A 14,840-nucleotide genomic window follows, 5' to 3' on the forward strand; every position below is an offset into this window, starting at 1 on the left:
AAATTAGTGCATGATAAAAATGTTATTTAACTCGCTATTTTTGATGAATTTAAAAAATAATGTTATTTATATTAATAACTTTTGGAAAAAGACCTAGAGTGTATTTTTAAAAAAAATGTTATAATATAAAATAACACTATGATAAAATTACGTTTTAGTAAAGATGAGAATAACACTGAATATATTAATATGCCACCAATTTCGATATTTCTTATGAATTTAGTTCCCTTCTCCACCTTTACTCTGTGTTTTCATTCTTATCTAACTCAAAAGAGTCCAAGATTAAGACACAATCCCTTAAACATATCTCTATATTTTGTCGTATACTCTCCACTTTCTCTATTGTTTTGTCCTTCTTCTACCCTTTGCCAGATTTCCACCTTTAAACCTTGATACAGTAAAACCCCTTCACTCTCCTCCTCCTCACTCCGCCGCCACAATGCAAGCTCAATTACTTTCCCCACCCACCTACCGCCCTACCCCCACCACCCTCACCACCACCCTTTTCCCAAAATGTAGACCCCACTTCAAGAAACCACCCACCTTCACCATCAAAGCCACCACCACCACCTCAACACCCCCACCCCCACCCCCACCACAAACCACCACTCAAAAACTCAACAAATACAGTAGCCGTATAACTGAACCAAAATCCCAAGGTGGGTCACAAGCAATTCTATATGGTGTAGGATTAACTGATGAGGATATGAGTAAACCCCAGATAGGAATTTCTTCAGTTTGGTATGAAGGAAATACTTGTAATATGCATTTGTTGAAATTAGCTGAAGCTGTGAAAGAAGGGGTTCAAGAAGCTAATATGGTTGGGTTTAGGTTTAATACTATTGGTGTTAGTGATGCTATTAGTATGGGGACACGTGGCATGTGTTTTAGTTTGCAGTCAAGGGATTTGATTGCTGATAGTATTGAAACTGTTATGTCTGCTCAGTGGTATGATGGGAATATTGCTATTCCTGGCTGTGACAAAAATGTAAGCCTCTTTTTACCTTTTTTCTACAAGAATTTTTTAAAAAAATTGACACCCTTTTGTTCTATTTGTTATTTCTTGAATAAAAGATGCAAACTTTGCTATTGTTGTGTAGAAAAGATGCTAGCTTTGTTATTTTATAGGTATATTTCTTGAATCATATAGACGACCCTATCTTGTTTGGGATTGAGATGTAGTTGTTACAAAAATGTGAGCCTTTTCTTTTTGTTTTTTCTACAAGAATTAAAGACAAAACTCCTTTATTGTTTTTTGATATTTGGGGAAATTCTGAGTTTAGAGGGGAGCCTTGGAGCAACGATCAATTTGTTTCTGTGTGACCTATAGGTCAAGGGTTCGAGCCATGGAATCAACCACTAATGCTTGCATCAGGTAGTCTGGCTACCTCGTACATCTTGGGGTTCGGCCTTCCTGAACATTGCGTGAACGCGGGATGCTTTGTGCACCGGGAAATTCTGAGTTGGTATTTGGGCATTAGGAATTATTTCTTGGATAAAAGATGCAACCTTTGCTATTCTTGTTTTGGTAAAAGATTCAAACTTTGCTATTCTTGTTTTGGATAAAAGATGCAAACTTTGCTATTATTATGGAGAATAGATTTCAACTTTGCAATTTTATAGGTATATTTAATACATTTGCTGTTTTACTTTTAAATAATTTACTGTCTATGCTGTACAGGCTCACAATCTCTTGTCTAGGTCCAATCTCTTATGCTCCTGGTACTGTATGGATAAGATTCCTGGTTGATTTCCGGGAGTATTGGATGTATATGATTCTTGGAAACATAACACTTTCAGTTAGAAGTGTATAGAAGTATGATATTTTTAAGATTTTGCATAAAAGTTTGAGGATTTTTCTCAGTTTGAGCAAGCAAAAATATGAATTCCAGCATACTAGGTGACTTTCTGCTGTGAAGATTTATTCAGTTATGCAATTACTTCAGAATACCAAATATTTTTATTTGACATGTTATATGTTTTTTCAAAAAAATTGTTTCTTTGACATGCCCTGATTATAAAACACTCAAGCAAAATGTAATCTGTTTCAAGATTTCATTTAGCAATTTAAGATTATGTAAATTCGAGCATGTTTATGATTTCTCGCAACTTCCTTATTTCGTGCATTTGCGGTGTTCCTTTTCACTAAATTTCTGCCTATCTATATGCACATGCTATAGTATTATAGTTTTATTTTTGATGGAGTGAAAAACTTTGAGATTGTTCTGAGGACCCAAACCATTGAGCTAACCCCCTAATCGTTTCCTACTCTTGCCTACAGCCGCTGCAATTTATGCTGTATCTCTTCGAAAGAATAACTTGTTGTTGTTATATGGCAGATGCCAGGCACAATTATGGCGATGGGAAGACTAAACAGGCCAAGTATCATGATATACGGTGGAACCATTAAGGTCAGACGAGAACACTCATGTTTTAATTCTTTCTCGTGCATTGAAAGCCTCTTTTCATGTAGAGTAGATGTTATCTTCTGAATTATTGCTGCTTGATACCATTCCATGGCTTCCAATATTTAGTTAAGAATAGTTAAGTTGAATAATTGTGGTGAATAAACCAAAAGAGAGAGAACTAGGATAATATGTGTCATTTACTCAGAATTCCCACAATTCATAAAAGAATAAGGAAAAGTAAGACTTTGACTCCATCAAAGAGAGGTGGAGTAGAAAGGTAGCTTGACACATTTTTGGAGTTTTTTTTTGGAGGTTGCTCGAGTCCATCAAGGAAGACTTAAATTTCAGGTAGGAGTATGGAAAAAGAAAAGGGAAAGGAAAGCGGAGTAGTATTTGATATCTACATTTTGGTGTATCTGCATTAGCCACATGGTGTAGTGGCTCTTTTGTACCTTCCATTACATTGTCTTTTGCACAGTGTATGCAGCAGAACTTGTTTGGTTTATTTGAGGTTTTTTTTGGTCTTTCCTGCTAAACTTTGGGATTTGTTATTAAGATTGATCAAATTCTTTGGAAATCCTTTATGTTGATTTTAGGAGATGATATGCTGTTTCCACTATGACTTGAGTGAAGAAGTTGTATATTTAGTGAAAAAGAATTCTTCAAGATGATTATGGTCTGCTGTCTGGTACAAAGCCACAAGACCATGTATCTTTTTCAATCTAATCATGACAGAGCTCCTTATCCGTCTTGTAAATTTCTCGTATATCACTAACAATTTATTTTTTTTAAATCCCAAAAGCATTTCCTTCTAAAAAAATAATATCCCAAAAGCTTTTTTACAAATTATTATGAGATTTTCTAATAAAATGTGTACATAGTTGCTAAACATTCGATAAACTTTAACAAATTAAACATGAAAAGAAATACATGTATTTCTTGATTGTTCCTTAATTTTCCATTGCATCAAAGAGAATTTTCGTTGCATAAAAAAATGCAAATGAAAATGGAAGAGAACTTGTTATAGATGGCATAGGAGACAGCAATTCAAATAGCGCATTGTGGAACATGTTAAGCTGGACCAGCCACAAATCTATATAGTCTAAGCTGTCTTGCTAGGAAAGAAGGTGGAGGATCGTATCAGAATATTTGGAGGATAGGAATTGGAATAAGTGAATGAAATAGGAGAGGTCACTTTCGTAGGATTAACTGCTAGAAGGAGAGAAAAAGAGTGGGAAAGATTAGAGATGACATAAGCTGCTTGTAAGCTTCTAAATGTCTGCTGTATGATGACTATAAAATGCCAACACGTCAATTACATCATTGCTTAATCATAAGGGCGACCAACTCTCAAGAAATAATGCTAATAGAAAATGACATAGAAGGTTAACAATTCTAGACTCTTACTAACATAATGACATGTAATGTTATTTCAAGAGCATTTCACATGTTGATCTCTTGTTCTGTTTTCGTCTGAGTTATTTTTGATCCTTTACCTTTCTCTGATTTACAGCCTGGTCATTTTCAAGGGCACACATTCGACATTGTATCCGCTTTCCAGGTATGTCTGCTGAATTGCCAGTTTGATGTTCTAGTGTTTTCTTATTGCTCCCTTTAGCAATTCTTCTTTGATGATTATTGTTGTTTAATAAGTAAAGCATTTACTTGGAAACACAGTAAGGAGTTATGGCAAAAGCTTTACTAGATTACTATTCTAATGAAAATTAGGAAGGCTATGAAAAGTTCTTAGCCATTTAAATTTTCTACTCTAACCCAATATAAAGTAGTTAGACACATACATGTTAAACATTTCCTAGCCTGTGTCAATCCCTCTAAGCATATCCTATTTGTCTTCTGTATATCATCTTCTGTTGGTGGATGATCTTTATCTGTTGATTTTAGTGATAAGTATGCTGATGTTAGTTTTTTTTGGGGGGGGGGGGGTTATCAACGGATACATTGTTGAAACACATTTTGTGTCCATGTGACATTCTGTGGCAACTGGCGAATCTTTTTCTTGACAAAAGGTCGTTCTCATTTATGGTATGACAATTTAATTTTTTAATGGATACTCTTGTTTGTAAAAGCATTTAAAAGTTGTTCCTGCGAAGCTTTCTGGGAGTTGTACTTATGGTTTATATGATAGAACCATGTTGTGACTTGAACTTTTTTGAGTATTATGTAACATTTTTCAATCACTGATCTTCAATTCCGGAAGAACTTTGGTGATACCATTTTTTCTGCTTTAATTTTGCTTGCAGGTGTATGGAGAGTATGTTAGTGGTTCTATTAGTGATGAAGAAAGGATGAATGTAGTTCGTAATTCATGTCCTGGTGCGGGGGCTTGTGGTGGAATGTATACAGCAAACACCATGGCATCTGCTATTGAGGTGTTGGGCATGTCACTGCCTTATAGGTATAAAAATGTGATGTAGTTACTTAAACTTTGTTTAACAAGAATTATTGCTAATGAGTCCTTTCTTCGTCTCCTTTTCAAAACCAAAGTTCTTCCACACCAGCTGAAGACCCACTGAAGTTGGATGAGTGCCGTCTAGCGGGAAAATATCTTCTGGAATTGTTGAAGATGGACTTGAAACCTCGAGATATCATCACGAAAAAGTCGCTGCGAAATGCTATGGTGATGGTCATGGCACTTGGTGGATCCACAAATGCTGTACTGCATTTAATTGCTATTGCAAGGTAAGCAACTTTTCCGCAGTGTTACTTTACCTTTGCTATGAGTATGTGAGTCATGATTTGTATATCTCCACAGATCTGTTGGCTTGGAATTAACTCTAGATGACTTCCAGAAGGTTAGCGATGCGGTTCCTTTCCTTGCCGATCTGAAGCCTAGTGGAAAATATGTTATGGAGGATGTGCACAAGGTTTGTAGAATGCTATGTGTGCCGATATATTCTTAGTATTGGTTATATGGCATTCACTGCTGTCGATTTTGTTCTGATGAATTGCGGAGCTTAATTATGTAGATTGGAGGTACACCCGCGGTCATTCGCCACCTGTTGGAGCTTGGGTATTTGGACGGGGACTGTATGACTGGTAATTTTCTTTGATGATTATTAGTAGATATTTTGTTGTACTGGTCAATCTAATAATTGGTGGTACTCATTTGACTAACTCCTTGATTTGTAGTCACGGGAAAGACTCTTGCTGAAAACGCAAAGCTATTTCCTTCTTTAGCTGAAGGTCAGGTAGGTCTTTTTCCCAACGGCTGCTTTCCATTTGGTGCGGTGATGTTTTTGTCATAGGTTTGTTGCCTCCTGATGGAAATTAGGATACTCAATTTTGTCCATCTTTCTTTGTTTTCTAGCAAATTATAAGACCATTGTCCAACCCCATCAAAGAAACGGGCCACATTCAGATATTATATGGAAACCTTGCACCAGACGGCAGCGTGGCAAAGATCACTGGGAAAGAAGGGATGTACTTTTCTGGTATGTAATATTATTTAGAACTATAATTTAATATTTTTTTGCGTCTCGGATGCTGTTTGTTTGCCTCTTGAAAATATAACAATCACGGGAACTTGCGCATCAGGCCTCGCCCTAGTGTTTGAAGGAGAGGAAGCTATGATTGCGGCTATCTCAGAAGACCCTTTGAGATTTAAGGCAAGCAAGCTAATCCCTTTCCCTGTCATTTTTTTTCATTTACTTATGTCCTGATAAACCGTGCAATAGAGTGGGAGACTACATAAGTGCAAAAGTATCAATTTCTAAGGAGCATTCGTAGCTCAGACAAGACCAGTGCATTGAGTAATAGTAAATATTGAAATTTTTTGAAGTCCAATAGACAAAAGGGTTATAAACATTTACTATTAAATCAATACTATCTTGGATGGATCAATTTAAATTTTTTCCCCTTTTCTAGGCATTTTGATAATTAAAAGAATATGAAAATATCAAGACATGAAAGTTTTTTTTTTCCTTTTGAGGTATTTTGCCTAAGCTCTCGCATGTTAACCTATTACAACAACAACAAACCCAGTGTATTCCCACAAGGCATGTTAACCTATTACTACTATGAAATAAGCCGTGGTCTCTTTTTTCTATTCATACGTGTATTTCTTGAGGCAATGGTGTCATTGTGTCCATTACGTGTTTAGTTTTCTTCTCTTCCCAGGCACAATGTTTATGCGTGCCAATAGGCTTTTCGCAACAGAAACATCTGAAACATAAGTAGGTTTTTGATGAGGCGGCAAAGGAGTAAAGATGGAATTTGTCTTGTTGTATAAACTTACACTCTGCTCATATATATATGTATGTGTGTATGTATTTGGATGAGTTCCTGTAGATAAACATGATGTTGGAACTTCCGATAGGTGAAGTATATATATTGTCCAAGTATCATGCCACTGTGTTACTTCTGCTGAGTTCTTCAGTTTCATCTCTCATTTGGTCTCGTAGACTTCCATTGCATTTTCCTAAGTAGTAAAGTTTCATTTAAGCATTCTTTTACTCCAAATTCTCTTCTGGAACACTGAAACAGTCGGTTATTAGTGATTTGTTTTTGCCTTTTCTGTTTGTTGGAAAGTAACTGCCTGCAATAGTTTGAGCTTATTTTCGAGCCAGTTCCAATATGGTGGATATTTGGTAGTCCAGACATCTTATCTGCATACCATCTTTCAGGGAAAAGTTGTTGTCATTAGAGGAGAGGGACCTAAGGGAGGACCAGGAATGCCCGAAATGTTGACACCAACAAGTGCCATTATGGGTGCAGGTCTTGGGAAGGTACGTAATGCGAGCTTTATTTCTTCCTTGTCTCTTATATTTTTCGTTCTAGGCAAAATTTATAAATGACATGTATTTCGTTAAAATTATAGGTTATTCTTATTGTCTTTCTTTTAGGATTTCATTTTGAAATCTGTTGCATGGCCTTAGCTCCTAGCTATTGGTTTTTTCATCTTACTGAATGTTTATTTTGTTTTATTTTGGACCATAGGATTGTGCATTACTTACTGATGGAAGATTTTCTGGAGGTTCTCATGGATATGTCGTTGGACATATATGTCCTGAAGCACAGGTACACATTAGCATTTGTTCTATGACTCGTTGCTGCTTTTAGGTCTTGCCGTCATGCATATTTTGTTCCGTGAAAAAATCAGCTGTCAAATATGTTAATCTACTATTATAGTTCCTAGTTTTGCGAGGGCAATCACTAGTTTTTAGTTGCCAAAGTTTCTTCACTAATATTCACTCTACAATCACTAATTTTTGGTAGCCAAACTATTTCTCGTTTGTTATTCGAGCATTCAATGTGCTCATGAAGACGTGATTGATACTTAAGCAGGCGCCTTTTAGTTACTAAAACATGTCATACAAAATATTAGCATGTGATAACAGTCCTAAACCTTCAGAATAGCATAGAAGAGCCTGTTTGATCTTGGTTTATTGCCATTAAGAATTGTGCAATTCAAACCCTCACCAGGAAGGAGGTCCAATCGGTCTTGTTCAAGATGGAGACGTCATAACGATTGACATTCAGAAGAGGAAAATGGACGTTCAGTTATCAGACGAGGAGTTTGAGCAGCGTAGAAAGAATTGGACGACTCCTGCATATAAAGCCGACCGAGGGGTTCTCTACAAGGTACGTATGTGATTATTTGATACAGGAGAGATATTGAACGCAAAAGGCGCTATACTGACATAATTATCTCTCCAGTATATCAGAAATGTGCAATCTGCTTCCAAGGGATGTGTTACTGACGAATAGACAAGAGAAGCATTTTTTATGAAAGCATAGAGTGAACCTGGGAAAAGCTTGATTTGTAGATTTTGCATGAAGCTGCAATTGGGGCATCTTCACGGCTCGTAGCATATTTATTATAGAGGTTTATCCTATTTATGTTTTCAGGTGTAACTCATATACAATGGTTCTTGTTTTAGAGGTAGTGAGAGCATTGTTTTCTTCTGTTCTTTTTCCTACTTTGTAATTCTGGATATCTAGTTGTTCATTGGTTTTGATTTAAATTGTATAATGCTTGGTGAAATAATATTGGTAAAGGACAATAACTTCCTACTTTTGGAAATTCCCAGAAGCTTGAAGTATCTCTGAGATTTGTTGCTGTCTATATGAGTTTTTCTTCATTGCCATAGGTTTGGTCTGATCTTGTGCTCTACATGATCTGAAGGTCTAGATTTCAGGTCAATATATGAGTTATATGCACAGAAATCAGAAAATGTCTGATGAATTTGGCTGACTTAAAGTTGAATAGAACATACTAAAACATTCCTACTCTTGAGAGCCAAACTATCTTTTGCCACATTTCATGTTGAAATTGAAAAAAGAACAGCTCAGTACACAGTATTTGCGTCCACGCAAGGGTTGGGGAAGGGTCGCATAAGGGTGTGATGTGAAAAGTTTACTCTAATGCAAGCATTAGTGGTTGCTTTTACGGCTTGAACTCATTAAACGGAGACAACAAAACAACGACGACTCGGTAAAATTTTACTAGTGGGATTTGGGGAGGGTAGTGTGTATGCAAATTTTACCCCCACCGGAAGGGGTAGAGATGCTATTTCTGAAAGCTTCTCGGCTCAAGAAGACAAAAAGAGACAATATCAGTACCACCGCAGAAATTATAGGAAACAACATGAAAACTAGAAGATAGATGCAAAGGAAAAGTGATAGCCACTAAATAGACCTGGCACTATGAGAAACGAAAGAGTAGTAAAATACAACATTGCCACTAGATATCTTAGACAAAAATCCTACCAGACTAGTCTCACAAATGTAGGAAGTAAGGCAAGACTCAACTACCTCCTAACCTACAACCCTAATATTTGACCTTCATAGCTTCCTATCAAGGGCCATGTCCTCGGAAATCTGAAGCCTCGCCATGTCCTGCCTGATCATCTCTCCCCAATACTACTTAAGCTGCCCTCTACCTCTTCTCGTGCTCATGCTTCCTTACCGGAGCATCTGAGTTTCTCCTCTATACATGTCCGAACCATTTGAGCCTCGCTTCCCGCATTTTGTCATCAATGGGAGCCACGCACACCTTCTCCCGAATATCATTATTCCTAATCTTATCCATCCTAGTGTGCCCGTACATCTACCTCAACATCCTCATTTCAGCTACTTTCATCTTCTAAATATGTGAGTTCTTAACAGGCGAACACTCAGCCCTATATATCAATATCGGTCTAACCACCTCTTTATACAACTTACCTTTGAGACAACAAACTACATGTTAAAATTGAAGTTTGTCATTTATTTGGGGATATTATATGGAGTTTTTGTTGACTTATTTAGAGTCAAGTTGTTGATATGATATATAAGCAAATAAATGCAAGACCATAGTCTTTGGTGTAAGCTGATAATTGTGCAAAATGTATAGTTAGTGGTGCATGTTCCCTTGCAGAAAAGTACATTACATTGCATATTTTTGCCTCACGTGAATTCCATAAGCAGAATAAGTAGTTTTGCTAGCTATTCGACGCCGTTCTTTTATAAATAGCATCAACCAGCTGTTGCTTGTTCCACTTCATGCCGACCTTTAGCCGTCTTGTTTAACTTATATACGCTGACAATATATGATTTTTTTACAACATAAACTTTTGAAGATGATTTACGATAATATGTAATAGTTTATACTAATCCTGAATTTGGTAATTTAAAATAGTTAGTAAATAATCTACTATAATCAATTAAAATATTGAAAGGGAGCCTTGGCGCAACTAGTAAAGTTGTTGTCATGTAACCAGGAGGTCACGAGTTCGAGCCGTGGAAATAGCCTCTTGCAGAAATGCAGGGTAAGGTTGCGTACAATAGACCCTTGTAGTCCGACCCTTTCCCGAACGCCGCGCATAGTGGGAGTTTAGTGCACCGGGCTGCTCTTTAATCAATTAAAATACTGAAACGATAAAATTGTCTCCATGAGACATATATGTCACCGGTTCGAGCCGCGGAATCGGCCATTGATGCCCGCGTTAAGGTAGGATGTCTACATCACATTCCCTTGGAGTGCGGCCCTTCCCCAATTCCTACATAAATACGAAATACTTAGTGCACCGAACTACCCTTACTAATGTAAATATTATTTGAATTATCAGTATATACAAGTTGAATTCCTTATACACAGCCATCCTAGTAATAATACGGGCCGGATAGCAAACTCTAGTTACTGAAGTAGTATAATATATTGAATTTTTAGTTTAATTACGATTTATAATTGGTCTACAGACTTTACATTATAATTATAAATCTCTTTCGTCGAAAAGTTACATTACATAAAATGATTAAAATAATGTTATTTTGTGTATATATAAACTATATATTAATTCCTTGATATAAGTTCATATGTTAGGTGTATCATGTATGTATAGCCTATTCCCCATAGTATATGAGACATTGACATTTTTATACTGTATTTTTTTGAAAACCCTTAATCAATATCACCTCCCTCTACACCCTCTCTCCAAAATCAAATTCCTCAATTATAGTCTACAAACGTCATTGCTTACCTCTTAAAACTTGTCGTCATACCCTCGACAATAGAACGTAGGTGGCATTTGAGGTTGCCATAAAATTGTAATGATGTGTATGTTTACTACTATATAAATAGAAAAGAAGAAACCATGTGAGCAAGCACTTGACCTATTTAATTACATTTACAAATAAATAGTTAGATCACTAAGGATTACGACGGAATGAGTAAGATTTCTTCGTTCTTAAGTAAAAGTCTCGAGTTTGAGTTTTTAAAGTAATAAATAAATAAATTATAATAGAGAGTGCTTTTATTTGTAATAGGCCTTGCGGTTCGAGCCGAATAGTAGTAGGGTGCTTTTCATTTTTAATAAATCTTTATGCGACGCGAATCTGAATTGGGATTATAAAATGGGCATGGGACATCGGATGAAAAACAAAAATAATACGATAGAATAGTTGATCATGAGGCTTGCCACACGTCCATAGGTGGCTTGTGTGCAGGGGCAGAGCTAGTCCATGGACTACAGGTTCGACCGAGCTCACTCGTGTTGGTTCAAATTATGTTTTTGGCTTAAGAATTAATTGAATATGTACAAATTATTCTTTTAGAACTCAATAGCTTCAAAGAACTATAATTCCGATTCCATAAGTTCTAAATCCTAGCTCCGCCTCTGTTTGTACGTAGTAAGCAAAATAGCGGCGTTGGGATGCCACGTTAATTTATTATCAAACTATTTCGTAATCAAATTGCGAATTATAGCGTATCTTTGAATTATGATTAGAGGCGGATCCATGAATAAAATTTAACGGATCCAACTTTTAAGATTTTTAGTATTTTTATTATATTACTAAAATTATGAGTTCAAATATAATATTCCCTATGTTTCAATTTATGTGTACCTATTTCCTTTTGAAAATAATTTATCTTTATACAATGATTTATAACCTCACAAAATATATGTGCTTCATTTTATAGCACAAGTTCAAAAGTCTTCTTTTTTTTAAAACTCCGTCGGCAGTTAAATGTCGAATAAGTTCATATAAATTGAAACAGGGGAAATATTTATTAAAATTTTAGTAGATTTTATATTAAAATTATGAATTCACATGAACCCGTAGATAATGATTACAAAGTATAGCTAGTTTAATTTATTACATAATAAGGAAACAGACGTGTGTTCTTGCTGTAAGAAACTGAACCCTATGGGCTCAACCAATTCAGACGGCGCCAAGCAGTTCCACAAGAGTAGTTGAAATTTAATTGCTAGTTCAAAAATGAGTAGAGATAATTAATTAAAATAAAAGTGTTTGTAATAAAATAATAAAAGTAGAAGAACAATATTGCACAGAAAGAGAGAGGAAATTCTTATTGAATTTTGGGATGATTTACAATGGGGTAAGACCCCTCTATTTATAGGGGAAAAATGACTTAGCCACAAAGTAAAACTCTCTAAAAGATAGACATTCACTCTAAATAGAATTCTATTCATAACACTCCCCCTTGAATGTCTACTCGATAAGTAATGTGCCTCATTAAAACCGTAACTAAAATAAAACCCAATGGGAAAAACAATTCTAGAAAAGGAAAAAGAGTACACATGTTTAGTAATACGCCTTTTGGTTGCCTCGTTAAAAAAACCTTGCAAGGAAAAGCCAGTGGGACAAAACCTTGTAAGGGAAAAAGAGTGCAACGCGCATTAAACTCCCCCTGATGAGAGCATCATTTCACATCCTTGAGCCTTCGTATCCCGATCTTGTACACTCTTCTTGAAGGTTGACATCGGTAGAGATTTTGTGAACAAATCAGCCACATTATCACTTGAACGAATCTGTTACACATTGATATCACCATTGGTGAAATGTGCTTTGTCCTATCTCCTTTTATTAATCCTCCTTTCAATTGAGCTATGCATGCTGCATTATCTTCATACAAAATTGTGGGTAGTTTGTCACACTTCAAACCACATTTGTCTTGAATAAGATGTATTATAGACCTCAACCACATACACTTTCGACTTGCTTTATGAATAGCAATTATCTCAGCATGATTAGATGAAGTAGCTACAAATGATTGCTTAGTCGATCGCCAAGATATGGCAGTGCCTCCACAGGTAAATACATAATCTGTTTGAGACCGAGCCTTGTGTGGATCAGATAAATACCCAGCATCAGCATAATCAACCAGATTGGGACTATAATTGTTGCCATAAAATAAGCCCATATCGGTAGTCCTTTTTAGATACCGCAATATGTGTTTGATTCCATTCCAATGTCTCCTTGTAGGAGTAGAGCTATATCTTGCTAAGACATTAACTGAAAAAGTTATGTCATGCCTTGTAGTATTAGCAAAATACATTAGTGCACCAATTGCACTAAGATATGGTACTTCAAGACTAAGTAGCTCTTCATTCTCTTCTTGAGGTCGGAATGGATCCTTATTCACATCAAGTGATCGAACAACCATCAGAGTACTTAATGGATGTACTCCATCCATGTAAAACCGTTTCAATACCTTTTCTATGTAGGCAGATTGATGAACAAAAATTCAGTTTGCCAAATGTTCAATTTGCAAACCAAGACATAATTTTGTCTTTCCGAGATCTTTCATCTCGAATTCCTTGTTTAAATAATCAATTTCCTTTTGGAGTTCTATAGGAGTTCCAATAAGGTTTATGTCATCAACATATACGACAAGTACAACAAATTCCGATGTTGTTTTCTTTATAAAAACACATGGGAAAATGACATCATTTATATAGCTTTCCTTTAATAAATACTCACTAAGACGATTATACCATATTCGTCCTGATTACTTTATACCATACAACGATCTTTGCAATTTGATTGAAAACATTTCCCAGGACTTTGAATTATTTGCTTTAGGCATTTTAAATCCCTCGAAAATTTTCATGTATATCTCATTATCAAGTGAGTCATAAAGGTAGGCGGTAACCACATCCATTAAATGCATGTCAAGCTTTTCATGAACATCAAAACTAATGAGATAACAGAATGTTATAGAATCCATAACGGGTGAATATGTCTGTTCATAATCGACACCAGGCCTTTGTGAAAATCCTTGTACAACAAGGCGTGTCTTATATCTTTGTACCTCATTTTTCTCACTTCTCTTGCGTACAAAGACCCATTTATAGCCAACAGGCTTAACACCATTATGTGTTTGGACTACAGGCCCAAAAACTTCACGTTTTACATGTGAATTCAACTCTGATTGGATTGCTTCTTGCCATTTTGGCCAATCAAGTCTTTGTCGACATTCTCCAACAAATTGAGGTTCAAGATCCTCACTTTCTTGCATAATGCTAGATGCAACATTATATGCAAAGATATAATCCACCACTATATCCACTTGATTCAAATTTGTCTCAATATCGATTGGATTTATTGATAGTTCCTTATTTTCTTGAGTCTCGGGCTTAGTGGATTCCTCATGAATCTCAAAATTTATTAAATTGTGGATTTCTTCATGAGATTCTTTCGTAGTGTCATTTTGATCATTTGTTTTCCTTTTTCTAGGATTTCGATCTTTGGAACCTAATGGTCTGTCACGTTTTAGGCGTGCTTTTGACTCATTAGCTATGACACTAGAAGATTGTCCGACAAGGACATCAATACGGATTAGAATATTCTCTGCAGGGATATGTGATTTTGTTATCTTTTTCAGATCCGTAAATGTGTCTGGCATTTGATTTCCTATTCTCTGCAAATGGATAATCTTTTGCACCTCTTTTTCGCAAATAGAGGCATATGGATAAAGATGAGATAATGATGGATTTTTTCACAAAATTTACCGTTTGGTTTCACCAAATTCTCCCCCTAATTTTGGGAAAAGTGTTTCATCGAATCAACAGTCTGCAAATCGAGCAGTGAATAAATCCTGCGTTAATGTTTCAAGATAGTGAATAATGGAGGGCAATTCAAACCCAACATATATTTCTAACCTTCTTTGCAGACCCATTTTGGTGC

General features: G+C 35.9%; 1 protein-coding gene across 1 annotated transcript; it reads left to right on the forward strand.

Moving 5' to 3' along the window:
- The first annotated feature begins 218 nt into the window (after positions 1-218).
- Positions 219-8,451, forward strand: LOC104249680 (dihydroxy-acid dehydratase, chloroplastic). Its single transcript, XM_009806157.2, has 14 exons — positions 219-988; positions 2,340-2,411; positions 3,922-3,969; positions 4,670-4,824; positions 4,914-5,108; positions 5,182-5,293; positions 5,396-5,465; positions 5,559-5,617; positions 5,737-5,860; positions 5,964-6,034; positions 7,052-7,153; positions 7,365-7,445; positions 7,851-8,009; positions 8,085-8,451. The coding sequence occupies exons 1-14, from the start codon at positions 440-442 to the stop codon at positions 8,133-8,135; spliced, it is 1,848 nt and encodes a 615-aa protein (XP_009804459.2). The 5' UTR covers positions 219-439; the 3' UTR covers positions 8,136-8,451.
- The last annotated feature ends 6,389 nt before the right edge of the window (positions 8,452-14,840 follow it).

This window comes from Nicotiana sylvestris, chromosome 5 (assembly GCF_000393655.2).
Source record: "Nicotiana sylvestris chromosome 5, ASM39365v2, whole genome shotgun sequence".
In the NCBI taxonomy this organism is placed as follows: domain Eukaryota; kingdom Viridiplantae; phylum Streptophyta; class Magnoliopsida; order Solanales; family Solanaceae; genus Nicotiana; species Nicotiana sylvestris.